Source organism: Camellia sinensis, chromosome 14, assembly GCF_055761805.1.
Source record: "Camellia sinensis isolate YWXY chromosome 14, ASM5576180v1, whole genome shotgun sequence".
In the NCBI taxonomy this organism is placed as follows: Eukaryota; Viridiplantae; Streptophyta; class Magnoliopsida; order Ericales; family Theaceae; genus Camellia; species Camellia sinensis.
The window spans coordinates 33,060,773-33,077,914 of record NC_138974.1 but is presented as its reverse complement, the minus strand read 5'-3'; the positions used below and the strand labels follow the sequence as shown (position 1 = coordinate 33,077,914).

Here is a 17,142-nt window from a genome sequence, read left to right as displayed (position 1 = left end):
GACGGTAGAAGTGGCAATGACAATGATAGTGGTAGCAATGGCATATGGTGGTGGTGGTGGTGGTGGTAGTAGTGACCGCGCCAGTAACAGGCGATAACAGTGATAGTGGTAACAATGGCATGAGTGTAGTGGTTGTGGTAATAAAATAATGATAATACTTATGGCGACAATGATAATAGTGATAAAGATTGTGACAATAGTGGTGGTAGTGATAGTAGAGGTAACAATGGCAGCGGTGATGGTGATGGTGGTGAGTTTATAATAGTGTATATCGATGGTTATGTTAGTATTTATAAATTCAATCAGAATTAAATAAATTTTAAATGACTTAAAAAAATTTAAATTCTAGCTTACATTTTAAAAGGTACTTAAAATTTTAAATAATGTCATTTTTGGTTATCAAACGGATTTTATTGATTATCACTTAATACATTCAATTTAAGTACTAAATCAGATTATATAACACAGTCTAAGGTTCTATTTGAAAATTAACTATTTTAGTTAATACATAAAAAAATAAAGAGAAGGATATAGTGTCACGATCCGCTCCCCGTATTCAAGGGTTAAGCATTGTAATGGCCAGTAACTGAAGTTACCTACAGCCAATTCATAAACAAATTAATAACCGCAGGCGGAAGAAATATTTGAGTAAGGGTACCAAAATAATCATTGGAACTTCTATTTTTATTACAAAATATATTGACCAAAAAGGCCGATATTTACATATATATAATATCATAAAAATACTGTGTGTGTCTATTCCGCAGTCCCGCATCTAAGACTTTCTAGAAGCTATTTCTGAATTGCATGTTTCTTGAAAATTGGTAAAAAATTATAAGCACATGGCAGAGTGAGAAATATTATACCAAGAGTATAAGAGACACGAAATAACCATGGATCGTTAGTTAGGCCAAAACATTTAAGATAACTTAGTCGGAATAAATAATCCTTTAAGTAGCAAAATTGAGATTATTTTCATAAATCATTTAAATGTCAGAAACTGAAATACAGAATTATGTAAGTAAATGACCATGACCATAACCACGGTACAGAACAGAGCAGAGGTCACAGAAGTGACAGTCAAAACAGAAGTACGGATTCAAGAGGTAGCTCGTACGGATTCTAGAGGTGGCTCCCACAATAATGTAGCACTTAGTTCCGCACAGCACTTTGGTCCGCACAAAACAGAGGTACGGATTCAAGAGGTGGCTCGTACGGATTCTAGAGGTGGCTCCCACTATAGTGTAGCACTTAGTTCCGCACAGCACTTTGGTCCACACAAAACAGAGGTCAATGGATCTATGACAGACAGAGGATCACAAAACGGTCAAACAGAGACCAATGATTATTTAAGTCTCCCAAGGTGTGGGACTCCCTCCCGTGGTGGTACTTACAAAACATAATTGCTTATAAGGTCATAGTCAAATATTCTTTAAAAGTAAAACAGACAGATCCATGGATTTCCTTTTAAGCAAATAGGGTTCAGAAAGTAAACCACGTAACTGAAACTTTAATAAAACATAACTTTTATTAAAAACATAACTTGTATAAAACAGATTTTGGTAAGTCAAAACAAACGTAAAATACATTTTGATAACTTAAGGTATAATATAACTCACCTTAACTTTAATACTTTACTCCTTTTCACTATTAAAGACCCTTTGAGCTTCGATTATATTTCCTTTCTCTCCTCTCTTTTCTTCTTTCTTTTCTTTCCTTTCTTTTTCTTTCCTTTTCTTCTTTCATTTCTGCAGATCACCTCTCTCTATTTATAGAGAGGTGAGCGCATTATTCGGCCAACGCATTATTCGTCTCAAATTCGATAATTAATTATATAAATTCGTTCTTATTCTTAATAGATATTTAAGATAATTATCTTTTGATCTAATATTTTAATATAATTATATAAATAAAATAATTTTTAATTAAATTACACTTTATCATATACCAACAGAAAATAAATTATTTATTTTACTACCACACTCATTATTATTATTATTAATATTATCAATATTATTATTATTTATATTTTGACTCCTAAACGTTTAAATAATTATATCATTTTACAAAAATTACACATAATAATATATAATAAATTATATATTTTCCGAACTGAGATTAAATAATATTAGTATAAATTCTACAGAATAATTAAAGATCTGGGTTGTTACATATAGGGTGTTTTGGGAAGTTGTTAAAAAGTTAATTTTTTGACTTTTTTAGTTTTTTTGTCTTTTTGTTGGTAAGTTATGTGAGAGATGATGTGACTTAAAATAAATAAAAAAATTGAAAATTAACTTTTTACCGATTTTTCAAAAGACTCTATAATTAAATATATATATTTTTTCAATTATTTTAGCGAAAGAAGTTGATCCCAAGCGAAACCTTAATTTGAAATTATTTGAATTTTTTGGTACGATACAGCTTGCGTGAAAGTGCCATTGAATGCAAAATGAAAGATTACTTAGGGTTATTTTGGGAAGTTGGTAAAAAGTTAGTTTTTGATTTTTTATCAAATTTTTTGGCTTTTTTTGAAGTGATTTGGGAAGTTGATAAAAAGCTAGCTTTTACTTTTTAATTTAATATTTATTTATAGTGTCAAATCAAATTAAAATGAACAAAATTACTTTTTATTTAATATTTATTTATAGTGTGGAGAATCAAGACGAGGTTCAATCATCCTGTGGAGAATCCGGACCCTGTCCGACCCATTCATCATCCGACAAAACTACATTATCAGTTGGTGCCGTTTGTGGGAAACTCTTCCGATTGGTGGTTGTGCTCATTGTCATCGGAAATAGTTTCCTTTTCACCTACCTTCAGTGTCGGAATGAGATCGTCGGCCATGGATCGGTCTAGAATCATGGTGTCGGCGAGAGAGGTGTAGGCGGGGAAAACGTCGCCGCCGCCGCCGCTGGGAAGCCATGAATCATATGGTAACCATTCATTCCGACACTGAAGGTGGGTAAAAAAGAAACTATTTCCGGTGACAATGAGCACAACCGCTAATCGGAAGAGTTTCCCACAGACGGCGTCGACTGATAATATAGTTTTGTCGGATGAGGAATAGGTCAGACAGGGTCCGGATGCTCCACAGGATGATTGAACCTCGTCTTCCCAGTTGTACCTGCACCAAGTCCGTCGAGAAGGACCCCGGAGGTGGGGTTCCTTCTTGAGGACCCTTCGATGTTTAAGTTAGAGCAGTCTCTAGTAGAAAAATGGAAGCTTTTAGCTTAGAGAGGAAGTAGAAGGTAGTTAGCGAGAGAGTGATTACTTGTATATATTGATTTCTTCCATACCTTTCTAGCCTCTTCGCTTACCGTGCCCTGCCAGTCGACCTGCCCTATCAGCCGTAAGTTTATGGTAGTGTTGTCATGCCGTGGACTTCACAGAAGGAGGTTGCTTATCTCTTCTTCTTGTCTGGCCCTTGAGCCTAAGTTGGGTTAGGAATTGTTTGGACAGCCCATTGGGCCACTTATTTGGGCTATGCCCATCAAGCTTAATATTTTTGTTAACAAATAATAATATTTTTTTAAATATTTTAAATAAAAAATATTTTTAGAATTTGTTAAATTTTTTAAATAAAAAAATTATTTTTTTAATAATTATTTTTTGTAAATTGAATTTTAAAAAGAGTTTGGGTATGAGTTTTGAATATAATTTTCAATAGAGTTTTAAGTTGTGTGTTTCGTTATGAGTTATAAGTTATTAGTTTTTGAATTAAGTTTTGAAAACTCTTTCCAAAACCCATAATCAAATAATTTTTCACAAATTCAACACTCATTTTAAAAATTCAACACCTAATTCAAAACTCTTTTCAAAACTCTTAATCAAATAATTTTTCTCTTTTTAAATCATAATTTCAAAACTCACAAACTCAAAATATAATTTCACACTCAAATTATAATTCTAAACGCAAACCAAACGCTACCGAAAGGTCTTTGAACATAATTTTAATTGGTTGAAATGATGCGACCCAATACTTCTTTTTCTTTTTTTCTTTTTTTTGGGGGGGGGGGACCAATACTTTTTTTTTTTTTTTTTTTTTTTTTTTTTTTTTGGGGGGGGGGGGGGTTGTTATTTTTATGAGACAAATTAACCAGCGTTATTCAATAAATGATGTGAAGCAACCTTTCACGATTAACAAATAACTTATCATGCAAAATGCAAGTGGTGTATACAGTGATGTGATGCATGATGATGTGTTATAAATTTTAAAATGTTATAACTTTTATTTCATACAGTTAATTTTAATAAAATTTATATTTTTAGAACATAATTGTGGAGATTTATCAAATAAAATCAATTTTGAATATTAAATTATATAAAATAAAAAAAATATTTTTTTGGCGAAACTACTATATAAAACATTACTATACAAAATTGAGGAATTCTTAGTTTCGTGCAGGTGATAATTTTCTTAGTTCTATTCAATTTTTGTGAAATTTTTTTGGTTTGAAAAGTTTCACAAATTTTTAGTTTGTCAAAATTGATGAAGTTAATGAAAAATACTATCAAGATTGATCCATATTGTTACTTCACTTTAAAAAAAAAAAAAAGTTTTTCTTCCCATCGACTCTTCCTTCGCCGCCATTATTGTCACTCTTAGCCTTTTATCACCATCACGACGACCACCACCACAACGACCACTCCCAACTCATCTGCTTTCATTATAGACCTCCATAATCAACCTCGAAAGTGGCTGATTCGCAATAAAGTGCATTTGAGAGTGCATGGTTCATGGCAAAAGATTGTTATAGGCGGATGGGAAAAGAGGTAACGGGATGGGATGACGGAGGAGAGAGGTGGCGCTAACGATGGAGGATAATTGTGGTGTTTTGTAATTAGAGTATGATAAAAGATAAAGGTACTATGATATTTTTATTCTAAGATAAAATTGTATTAAAAAAATTCATTAAATGTGTGAACTAAGAAAATAAAATTACCTTAACGATTCTATCAAGAGAAGGAAGTATAATTTTAGAATCACAGAAAACTTCCTATAATCTTCGGATACCTCATGTGATGTCTGTGTAATTACCTTTATAAAATGTTAAAAGCATAATTTAAATTAAATCTAAGATTTCGTTTCTTTGGAGAGAAGTCTAGTCCGTTCATGTTAGGCTAATGGGCTTACCATGCGTGGCACTACTGCAATCTCAGTTGTTTCTTTTGTAGATTGATATAGTCCAGAAAGTGAATTAAAATGAATTGTGAAATAGGTTCCATAAACATCACAACAATGACTATTACCCAATTAATTGCCACTCCAATTCTTAAAATTTCTATTTCTACAGCATTACCTTTTACATTATTTCTATAACATTACCTTTTACATTTCTATTAACTATTTGACGTTTCACCACACCTCACCAACCACTCCTCTTTTTCGACTTTTTACGAGGTGCAATTTTGCCATTTATGTAATGTTAGAAAAATGGTTTAATATAGACATATTTTTTAGTCCAAATTTGAGTGGACTCTAAATATTTTTTTGGAGTGGGTTTCAAGAGGTGAAGTGTTCCTTGCCGCGTGGCAAGTCACACGGTGAAGACGGAACGTCAAAACCATTTATGAGTGAATGAGAAGTTGACGTCGTTTTCGGATTTAACATTAATTTTTTAAATAAAATTCTTTAGAATTTTTTTTTTCAATAAAAATTATTGTGAGAATTTAATTTAATTCTAAATTCAAATTTTGGGTTCCTAAGTAGTTTCCTAAAGTTTGTGATTGTGGGAATTTAGTTTAATTCTATATTCAAATTTTATATTCCTAAATGGTTTCTTAAAGTTTATACATCTTCTTTTATTTATTAAACTATTTAAATAGTTTAATATATATATATATATATATTCAAATAGTTTAATATATATATATATATATATATTTTAAATAGTTTAATTAATAGATTTTTGTTCCAACAGTTACAAACGGAACAGTTTTCAAAAGTTTGAATACAACATTCAAATGGCAAACGGTCAAAATTGTTTGACATTAGTGCACCTGTTCATTTGAATCAAATCTATTCAAAACAGTGGTGCACCTGTTCATTTTCATATTGCACCTATTCAGGTCTGTTGATTTTGTCTATAAATACTCCATAAATCCAGCAGTCTTGGGGATCCAATTTCCTATCCGAAAACAGTTTAAAATTAATGTCTTACTGTCCAAACTATTTTTGTTTGCATTATTCTACATTCTAGTTTTAGAATTAAATAAAGAGAGTATTAGAATACAGGTTTGGTTCGCCGAACAAATTTGTTTGAAGTGCTTATACAAATTTGTGAAGATCATTGTATCCTGGGAGATAGACGCCACTCAACCGTAAGCACCGTAGCGGAGCAAATCTGTTTTAAGGACAGAGTGTCACACACTCGACTTGGTCTTAATTTTAATTCGGTTCGATAAATAAATCTGATATGTTATTTATTTATTTTGTTTGAATTTATTTCAAATTATTTTATTTATACAGAAAATTGTTCCAACACGTAAAAGTTACATAATGAAAACAAAATTGAGAGTATGTTTGGTGAGAAAAAAAAATAGTGAGATCACCCAAAGTTATTATAGTTGGATCATGTATAAGTTAAAAGAAAATTCTATCCACTACAAGAATTAACACTTTTAGCAACAAAAAAATTGGTCGCTAAAAGTCTATTTTTGGTCGGCAAAAGTTATCCGCGACCAATTTTTTTGGTCGCTACTTTGGTCGCCAATTGAGGGTCGGCAAAAGTAATTCGCGACCAAAATTTTGGTTGGTCGGCAAAAGTTGGATTTGCCGACTAAATTTTTGGTCGCTAACGATTTAATTACCGCGACTAATTTCTTTTGTCGCTAAAACACTTTGGTCGCGAAAAGTCGCCTTTTGCCGACCAAATTTCTTAGTCGCCAATTGACACATTTCGCGACCAAAAATTTTGGTTGCCAATCGTGACATTCCGCGACCAAAAAATTTTGGTCGCCAATCGTGACATTCCGCGACCAAAAAAGGTTGGTCGCCAATTGTGACATTCCGCGACCAAAAAAGGTTTTGGTCGCCATTTGTTACTTTTCGCGACCAAAACTTTTGGTCGGCAAAAGTGAGTTTCCACGACCAAGAGCTGTTTTGGTCGGCAATAGATGTATTTTTTGCGACCAAAACTTTTGGTCGGCAATTGTCATTTTTTGCGAAAAAAAATTATTTATTTGTCGCGACTAATAAATTGGTCGCCAAAACAGGAAAACAATACACCTGTAATTCCTAATAATTCATTCAAATCATAATAAACCTATAATTTTAAAGCATCATTCAAATTAACTAAATCATTAACATTCAATCACAATACATAATTCATTAACATTCGACACAATACAACTATTCTAAGTTTTCATTCACAAGTCACATCCATCTAGCATAACAATTTGAAACATAACTATTTGTTATCCATGCGCAGCTATCAACAAATAAAACTACTAATATTTGCTATCAACAAGTAAGGTGCTTAGCAGCCGCTTTAGCATCCTTTATGTTCGTAATGCACTCCACTGCCTCCTGATTTGTCATTACCTGATACCAAAAGTCCAGTCTGTTCAGAGTCTACATTACAGGAAAAAAGAGAAATATACACAAAAAAAAAACAGGTGCCAATAGAAACCAAACACAGAATGGGACACAAAACTCTGTGTTCCTAGCATGACTGATATGATACAGATCAATTACAACACCAAATTTCACAAGCAGCAATAGCTAGAAAATGTTTAATATCAGTTGAATCAACACAGACAGTGAACTGATATGTACCAATGATAACAAATGATTTAGTAAGAGAATTTTAAAATTTGTAGACAAAGTAGAAATGTATGTATATATATATATATAATCACAATCTACAATATAAACAAAGTAATTAACACCAAATGACCCATAATACAGTGATGACGATAGTTTTTACCTTATCCGCTAGTTGAAAGCTCATGACTGCTTGATATGAACTCATCAACTTAAAAAGGGCAGCTAGTGTTGTCAATAAACATTGCCTAAACTTGGATTCAGGTATTTGATGGCATAGATCACTGTAGGTAAGTCTGGAACTGGAAGATATTTAAAAACTAAATCAGAACCAGCATGGTTTATGCTAAAACCAAACAATGTATGCAGAGACATAAAAGTAATACCTACTACTTTGCATATTGGAAGGTTCCAGGTCCTGCCAAATTTAAATAGTATCTCAGTGAGAATGTCGTTCAATGAAAAAGTGTCTGCGTGTGTGTGTGTGTCATTCAACCATTATTTAATTATCCACTCTATCAAGGGCTATATGCTCACATAATTAAATAATTCATATATTCCGCTTCTACCATTTCCATTTACGGTGATCATCACTTGTAGATGACTCAAGGTTATAATTTTGCATGTAATACAGTGGCATCAAAATGATAAACATAATGATATACTTGGTTCTATTGATCTTAAGGAAATGTAACACACAAACCATGCCTAGGCCAAAGAAGTCCAAACCCACAAACTATCTCCAAAAGGGCCTGACTCACGAAAGAGTGATGGAGACTTATTGGCTCACTAGGGTGGGACAACTACTGGATGTGGGCCGAATACACTTTTCTGTCCTTTGATCTTAAAGAAGTATAAAAGAAACAGAGAGAAACCATATCGGAACAAAAATAAGTCCAAACTCATGCACTACCTCCAGAAGGGCATAACACTAAGATGACTGGAGAGTTATAAGACCCACTAAAGTGAGACAACTATGCGATGAGGGACGGGATACACTTTTCTTTCTTTTGTTCTTAAGGAAATCTACAGACTGACACCTGGCCCAAAGAAGTCCAAACCAACACACAAACACAATGATATGCAAGTATCTTGTTTCTTTTCACTTTGTTTATCTCCAGCTACTTCAGTAATGAATTCAATTGATAATAGAATGCAGCAGCATACCTCCTGCAAAATATTTTTCAAGACAGAATGGGTTACTGACAGAACCTCCTGCATAAAGAAGCTTTGTATCTTTTCAGCAAGACCAGAAACATCCCTAATCAACGCATAAGCATCAACCACCTATAAAGCATTGAAACACTCGTATCAAGAAAAAAATGAAAACAACAAGAATGTTGAACAACAAATGCAATCCAATCTAAGAAGCACGAACACACCAACACATCAATTTTCAAAAAATGCAAGACACGAGGGACATGCACTAAATATATGATTTTATATATTTATTATATGTCATATATATTAATATTTTATTCAAAGATAATAAAAATTGTAACACAACACTATATTCTAAAGTTTAAAGGAAGAGGATTAATAGGTATAAATTGTTACTTTCTTTTTTCTTTTTACCATTGTATTGGTTAAGTTACTTATACTGTGTTTCGTGTGTGTGTGTGTGTAAGCAATGGACATGTGTGTCCCCCATGCATTAGAAGTGTGTCTTGGTCTAAAACTAATAAAAAATAATAATAATAAATAGCCCACTGCTTTCAAATCAAAGTTGAAGGGTAATATGAGAGCTATTGTGTAGTGACGCCAAGGCTCAATTCCCATTGACACTAGTAAAAAAAAGGAAGAAGAATAAGCTGTGAGGGAGGGAGAGAACAGACATCACACACTTTAAATCAGCTAAAAGGAAGCCTTCTCATGCCTCAGACTTGGGTATTCTCTACTCTAAGGCCCAACCTAGGCATCCCCTTGCTCATGCGTCAAGACATCATACTCATCTCGTCATGATACTTAGTGTTGATGTGACTACTGACAAGAATGTGACCACTTTAAGTTGATGTGGATCCCCATCCAACTACGCAATAATGGAAAATAAAAACTCTTCCAATCGTCTAAATAAATAGACAAAATAAAACCAAAAATTTATGCTACATGAAGGGTAAGTCAATACTTTTGGAAGATCGCTTTCCTTTCTCCAAAATTTGTAGCAACAACGGCCCAGGCAGCATAGGATTAAATGCTCATAACAGAATCTTTCTTAGTAGTTGATCTTCAGTCTTCACTATAAGAAGAGCTGGTACAAACTACATGGGCTGCATTCTACTATGACACAAGCATGCACCCATAACTCCATTTTATACAATTAACATTGTCGTGTGCAGTGTGCATCACAAGCCAAAGGAGAAGTGTAAAGCACCAAGCTGCACAAAGGTCTGATGATAATAATTCCATGTTGTGGATTTAAAGGTCTTATGAACAGAAGAGGTTTCTTTCTTGAAGTTTTGAAACAGGTGGCTGACAAGAAGAATGCTAAACATATTGCGAACTAACACAGGTAAAAACAGCAAGTATATATGCTTTTTTTTGGTGTGTATTGCCAGAGGAGCCTACCCATAACCCCACCCAACCCAGATGAAAACAGGATCGGATCCCAGGTCCCTGGTACAACTACAAAGAGATATTAACATTACCAGGTAAGCTAGCTGGCACCTTTAGGTAAAGAAAACATTAGCACTCTTTGCAATAACTAAAAAGAACTTGGTCATATGAATCAATTACCTATCTAATCAACTAAAAATCAATAAATCAAAAGACAGTATAGGACATAAGCATGCCACTTGCTGAAACCAAATTGACAATCATGAGCAAGGAAAACCTCTTCGTAAAATTCTTCCTCAAGCTCCTCCACTACTTGACCATGGGGCTTGCTTCCATATATCGAACTCAACTCTTCAGAGCTTGATGGAAGACTATACCTCTGATGAGGAGGTAGTCCAGCAAGAGCACGAGCAACAGCTGCTGCTGCTACAGCTCGTGCAGGAACCTACAAGATAGATAAGTCAATCAAAATCAAATATATAAATTACAGTGCAGCAATGGAATATATACAAGCCAAAAAGCTAAATACAACTTACAAATTGTTCTTTTTTTTCTCCTAAAACAAGGAAGATGGGAGGAGTTATGAGAAAAGTTGTATGTTTTCGGAAGCAGAGTCATCAACCTCCTTGTTAAAAATAAGGAATATGCCTAGCTCAATAAACTTGAATGCATGATCTATTAGTTGACAAGTCAATTGGTTGGTCACTTACTCTTGATGGTTTAATTCAACCTTATTCATAAAATGGTGTTGAGATCCATACCATTTCAAGATTCTCATTCAACATGTAAGAGTCTAAACAAAGAGAAAATTTGTGAAGCCTATAACTGATGAACCCACTTTAGAGACTTGTGGCACAACAGAAGGATAATCATGTGATTTCACCATTAGCGACACTATAGACACTTCTATGAACATTCTTAGAGCATCACACTATGTTCAAATTTCTGTATTTTTCTGTATTTATTGCGGATAATTTTAATGGTCTCACATTTTTGGAAACAAGTACTTTTAATTGATAAGTAAACTAATTTCATCATGAGCATATTGCATTGCTTATTAAAAAAAAAAAATCATTATGAGCATCAGAGGGCACTACCCACTAAAATTCCCACCAGCATCTACTTTATTTAGTTTTTAGATAATATTACCAACGGAAGATAGAAGATTAGACATGATAAGTCACAGCAATCTGCAAAACCTGCAACAGATACAGAGCAAGCTACAACAGTTCCATCTATAGCATAAGTCACACATGTGTAATATCCAGCTGTATAGGTTGTTATTTTGTTATAGGTTGTTAGTTTGTTACAGATTAACTGTCCAGTGTTAACTATGGTTTAGTAGTTAGATTCAAGGTTAGGTAGTTATGGTTAAGAGTCATTGAAGTGTATAAATATAATTTCATCCTGTAACAATTGATTCGATTCAATACAAAGTATATTCATTCTCTTTAAGACACAAGTTCACCCATGGCTGTTTCAGTATGATTTTTCCTCTGCCTCCTCATGGTGTGCCAGTCTTTGCCTTTGCAGCTCTTCCTGAAGAAGTAGTTGTGGCCAGCTGTGCATGAGCCAACCATAAGTGCTTAGTTGGGTCTTTAGTCTACAAGTAGGCGGTTTAGGCTTATTATAATCAGTTTGTGACATTTTGAGATTGTATCTATTGAGCTAAGTGCTCTTTATCCCTAATTTCAGCATTTTCTCTCTTGTGGAATCCAATTCCTAAATTGGTTTCATCATTATGTCTCTACCTATAAGGGGTCTGTTTAGTATAGGTTCTCGTAAGTTGAAAGCTAATCATCATAACGAAGAAACTAAAAGCATCCTTCTCTCAACTTTTCAATAATCAACTTTTTCAGCTTATTTAATGTATTTTTGCCTTATAAAATGTAAGTAGCTACACCGAATACTTTGGCACAAATTCTCATAATAAATAAAAATTATAAGTAGCCCCAATAAATGGCCTCAAGGCCATTTATATCCATTCTTATAAAAAAAATAAAAAAGTCATTTATATTCTTTTCATCACATTACACCTCATTTCATTTACATCTGTTTCGTTTTTCTAATAGCTGCTCCCTCAAGTCTACATGTTCAAAGAAGTTACATGCAACTATGTGCTAATTGAGAAAATTAATTGTGGTAATTTTTTTTGAAATACCTCAAGACACGGTGATGCAGGTACATGAGTTGCCACACATATTTTTACTAAGCACACCACTCTTATCATAACTGCAACAAAAGTGTACCCAAACGACCTAATTTGCTGATGATTTTCGAGGAGTAGGTAAAGAAACCCAATTTCCAATCCAACCAATAAAATTCAGTCAAACCCCAAATCAACACTAGTCAAGGTAAAAAATAAATAAATAAACAAAAAGATAATTTTAATTAGATGCATAATTCCCTCTAAGTTCACCAGCTCAATTTAGTCTATTAATCGATATGCAAAATAGAAACCCAAGTCAACACTGAATTCAACTATCTACCAGCTTAATACTCATCCATACTATGACAGAAAGCAAGTAAAGGACCTATATTTTTAGAAAAAATATTAGACAGACCTTTGATATTCCATATACTATCCTTACTTTTTCTATAAGAACAATCTCTACTCATCCACATTTATTTTCTAACCTGTTTCCATGGCAATAGAATACACAAGGCAAAGCCTTTCCTTCTCGACGAACAACAGGCATGTAATGACTACATTGGAGAACATCTCCTCGACTGTTTGTAACCTGCAGAATGATAAAAGGCCAAAAGCTAGTGAGGAATTTGAAGAATTTGAAGATGAGGAAATAAATTTAACATGATCAAGGATGCGTAGAAATATAATAGACTAATAGTCTTCAATAAAAGAAAAAGAATAATGACAGGAATTTCTCTATAAATTGTTAGCAGGTCTAATGCAATCAGAAATTAGTTGATTCGAAAATTGTTGACATAATTAAAATTGAGATTACGTGAATGCAATCAGAAAATTAGTTGATTCGACAAAATTGACCAGTTGTGTGATGTGTGATGGCCTTGTTAGCAGGTCTAATTATGATAAAAACATGATATTGATCGCAACAAATAAATAACATTATGGTCACTTATGATTTAACCAAACAAAACAAAAACAAGAGAAATGTATTTCTCACTAACAGTCCAAATAAATTATACTCTGTCAAGTCAAGATGAATATTACACCATGAAGCAGCTCAAGCAAAAATAATAATATTTTCTAAGAAAATTTTAAACACAAGGGCTTTTTATTAGAAGGCCTCTTAACAAAGGACTTCCCATGCAAACCATCCCAAAAGAGGTGCTCCAAATTCAAGATTCCATGTAGAATGGGCCCCATAATTCCTAACGTTCAACAATGACCACACCAACAAAAAAGAAAAGGCAATTAAAAATTACCTACCAACACAATGCCACTAAGATACATGAAGGGGACAAAAACCAAAACCATATATGCCATATAATAGATTTCAATATAATGACTTGCTATGAGTAGAAAACATAAAGCCAAATTTAGTGTTGTCTGTACACTTGCCTTCAACATCATCTTCATCTTTGTCATCATCTTCATCGTCATCATCCTCATCATCTTCATCTTCAATCACTGGGTTCTCAAGCTGGAACAAATTTACTCAACAATTACCAACCATATAAATAATTTGGTGAGCATCAAAGCGAGTGGCAGAAGTTTTGGACAAAATCCATTAATCATTGCCAAGTATATGATGCCCCATCACTAGAATAGCATAAGCAGTGAAAGGCAATAGATTAATAATTTTAAAAGTTCATAATCCTTCTCATCAATATCTAATATTAACGGAATTTTTCGAAAACCAATTGTAGAGATTGTTAACATTTTCTAAAGGTAACCAAAAAAAATCCTATCACTGAAAGCGCAAGATCCCATTAATAAACAAGCCTAGTGTCATCAGAGAACTGAACCAGTTGGTTGAACTAGTCCAACCACAAACCAAAGAATCCACCAGTTTGGTTGACTTAGTCGGAAGTTGGAACATTTAATGATTTAACCAAAGAATCCCATTAAATATATTTTTTGATAAGTAAATTTTTTTTTAAATCAAATCATGCAATCATACCGATCTTTTTTCAATAAATAAATAAATCTATTGATTGAATCTGAGTTGAGATCTTATCTTGTAAAACTGGACATGGGTCTTCCCCTCAGAAATAGAATAATTACTAAAAATACTGAACAAAAAAAAAGGGGGCTTTAAAGGGGATGAACCATGAACACTCAAACCATAATCACTATATCCAGAGGCATGTATAGATCTCGAATCATCAACTGTACAAAAGATTCAATCGAAAAAGGGTAGTAGGCAAAAAGTAAATAGATGGATATTTGGGATCGAATTGAATCATGAAAATATATACAACACCAATCTGAATAGGAAAAACAAGAATCAAAACTGGTTCTTAAACTGGGCAAAAAACTGTTTCCAAAACTATTTTCTGATGTTTGGTATAATAAATACGAAAGTCAACAAAAAAATATTCATGGTCAATAAAAAACAAACATGAAAATATTTTTCAATTTTAAAATGTGATAAAAGTTTCTCCGCTCTACCACCGCCGCCGCCACACCAACATCACTACGGTCACCGCCAACCATCACCGCAGCCGCCACCTTCATCCCACCACCACCAACAAACATAGGAAAAAGTTTTTCGTACAAAACGTTTTCCATGCAAACAAACTAAGCATAAATGATTGTAGATCAAGAATGTAACAAACTTCAATTAATAAAAACCCCATATATATAAACACATACAGCACAAAGCTTATAAGTGGTCTTCACAGCAGCCCTCAAGTTTTCCAAAGTCTCTTGGTGATACTCAGGATCCCCCAACGAAAAGTCGAATCGAGCCACTGCAAACCACACATTCACAAATCATTACTCAAATCCCCCAAACTTCAAAGTAAAATCAAAACCCTGTTCCACACAAGATCAAAGATATGCAACAATTGTAACACATAAATACAAATATTTACAGAGAAAATTTATAATACCAGACATTCCAGCTTTAAGGCAACCAGAGATGACCTCGACAGATCGAGACCTGGGGCCCAAAGTCCCAACGATCTTTGTCGTTGCGGGGAAGAAATTCTGTGAAATCAATAAACATCGTACAAGTTCCAAATCAAAGTCACAATCATATATATATATATATATACATACACAAAGATGTATAGATCGACATTGAAATTGAGAAGAAGAAAAAAATGGAACTTACGGCTCTAGATGGCTCGAGAATGGAGGCCATCCTGATAGGCTCTTCGAGAAGCAAGTGATTGGCATGCATGTTTGCAGATTGAAACTGTGAAACAACAAAGAAAAATCAAATTATCCCATTTCAATTAGCCATCATCCACATCACTTAAAAAACACAGAACTGAACTCAAACTTACTGAGATTCGAACCGAACAGGGGATTGAACCACGGCCCAGATGGCGAAAAACCCTCTTCAAAATCAAAATCATACCTCAAAATCAAAATCATACCGCAAAATCATGACAAACCTCTTCAAAATCATCAATCAGGGCTCAAATCCCTGTCTCCGTACGGATGATCACCGCATTATATATATATATATATATATACAGAGACAGAGAGACCGAGGGCAAAGGGTAGAGAGGGAGAGAGCGAGAAACAGAGAGAGAGAGACAGACAAACCGAGGGGATGCGGCGGCGGCAGTGGCGCTAGTAGTGGCGTGCGACGTTGGTCTGAGATGAGGTGAGATTGGGTGAGGATCTTCTAGAAATGAGGAGTCCATTAGACAGAGGGCGATGGCGATTTCCGGCGGTGGCGATGTGCGACGGACGTGAGCAATGGTGGTGAGGGACTTCGGTGAGCTACATAGAGTGGGCACCGATTGATTGAGAGAGAGAACACAGAGAGAGAGAGAGAGGGCAGACCAACATACACAGAGAGCGGGCTGGATAAAGAAGAGATTAGGGCTTTGTTTTCTTTCTTTTTTTCTCTTTTTTTTTTTTCTATTTTCCTAGTACAAAACGACGTCGTTTTAAAAATAGCGACCAAATTTTTTTGTCGCAGAAAAAATTCAATTCCTGCCTGGACAGACTTTCAAATTTGCCTCCTAAACTTTTGGCGACTGAAAGACCAGATTAGTCGCAGAAAAAGTACCTTTGCCGACAAACTTCTTTAGTCGCCAAATCTTAATCAACGGCGACTAAAATATTTGTTGCTAAAAATACTCATTTCGCGACTAATTTATTTTTGGTCGGCAAAATGTGACATTCCGCGACCAAATTTGTAGTTGGTCGCCAAAAGCATACCAATTTCTGCGACTAACTCATTTTTGGTCGCCAAAATGTGACCTTCTGCGACCAACTCATATTTGGTCGCCAAAAATATTGATCATTCGCGACTAATTAATATTTGGTCGCCAAATGTCATTTTTTTGCGACCAAAATTTTTTTGGTCGGCAAAAGTGGTCGCCAAATGTGTAAATTCTTGTAGTGATCATACACACTTATTTTGTTTTTAGCTATAATTTTTGTAATTTTTAGTTATAATTTATTATAATATTAATTATGACTTAATTATATATAGTGTCAGTTATGACTCATTATGATATTGTTTATTAAATATAACAAAATATTAATAAAAGACGTGTATAATCTCTAAAATATTCATTTTATGTCACTTTGTTTTATCCATAAGAATTTTATTTTATTTCAACCCTAAAAATTTAATACCAAAATTTGATCACCAAATTATTATTGGGGTTAATTGGTAATAAATCCAATCTAAGGAGGGTATAAGACA

At 33.9% G+C, this 17,142-nt stretch overlaps 1 protein-coding gene across 10 annotated transcripts; it reads right to left on the bottom strand.

Moving 5' to 3' along the window:
* Window positions 1-7,274: 7,274 nt before the first annotated feature.
* LOC114292215 (pyruvate kinase 2, cytosolic) lies at window positions 7,275-16,318 on the bottom strand. Of its 10 annotated transcripts, none has more exons than XM_082904198.1 (12): window positions 16,026-16,290; window positions 15,761-15,814; window positions 15,586-15,669; window positions 15,362-15,458; window positions 15,123-15,220; window positions 13,866-13,947; window positions 12,959-13,062; window positions 9,894-10,766; window positions 8,936-9,055; window positions 8,155-8,186; window positions 7,932-8,070; window positions 7,275-7,546 (listed from the first exon to the last, which is right to left on the bottom strand). In XM_082904198.1, the coding sequence occupies exons 3-7, from the start codon at window positions 15,652-15,654 to the stop codon at window positions 13,028-13,030; spliced, it is 381 nt and encodes a 126-aa protein (XP_082760324.1). In that variant the 5' UTR covers window positions 15,655-15,669; window positions 15,761-15,814; window positions 16,026-16,290; the 3' UTR covers window positions 7,275-7,546; window positions 7,932-8,070; window positions 8,155-8,186; window positions 8,936-9,055; window positions 9,894-10,766; window positions 12,959-13,027. The 10 variants fall into 10 exon arrangements, with proteins under 10 accessions (XP_082760324.1, XP_082760323.1, XP_082760322.1 ...); XM_082904197.1 differs by having other exon boundaries at window positions 10,502-10,766; XM_082904196.1 differs by having other exon boundaries at window positions 10,599-10,766.
* Window positions 16,319-17,142: the final 824 nt, after the last annotated feature.

Bases quoted from the DNA above. Each gene is read 5' to 3' on its own strand.
- LOC114292215 (XM_082904192.1), bottom strand. From the start codon at position 15,832: ATGATTTTGATTTTGAAGAGGGTTTTTCGCCATCTGGGCCGTGGTTCA. The intron at 15,221-15,361 runs GTATTATAAATT...TGTGGTTTGCAG, and splicing joins CCTTAAAGCTGGAATGTCTG to TGGCTCGATTCGACTTTTCG. The intron at 13,063-13,865 runs GCAAGTGTACAG...ATCATTCTGCAG, and splicing joins AGATGAAGATGATGTTGAAG to GTTACAAACAGTCGAGGAGA.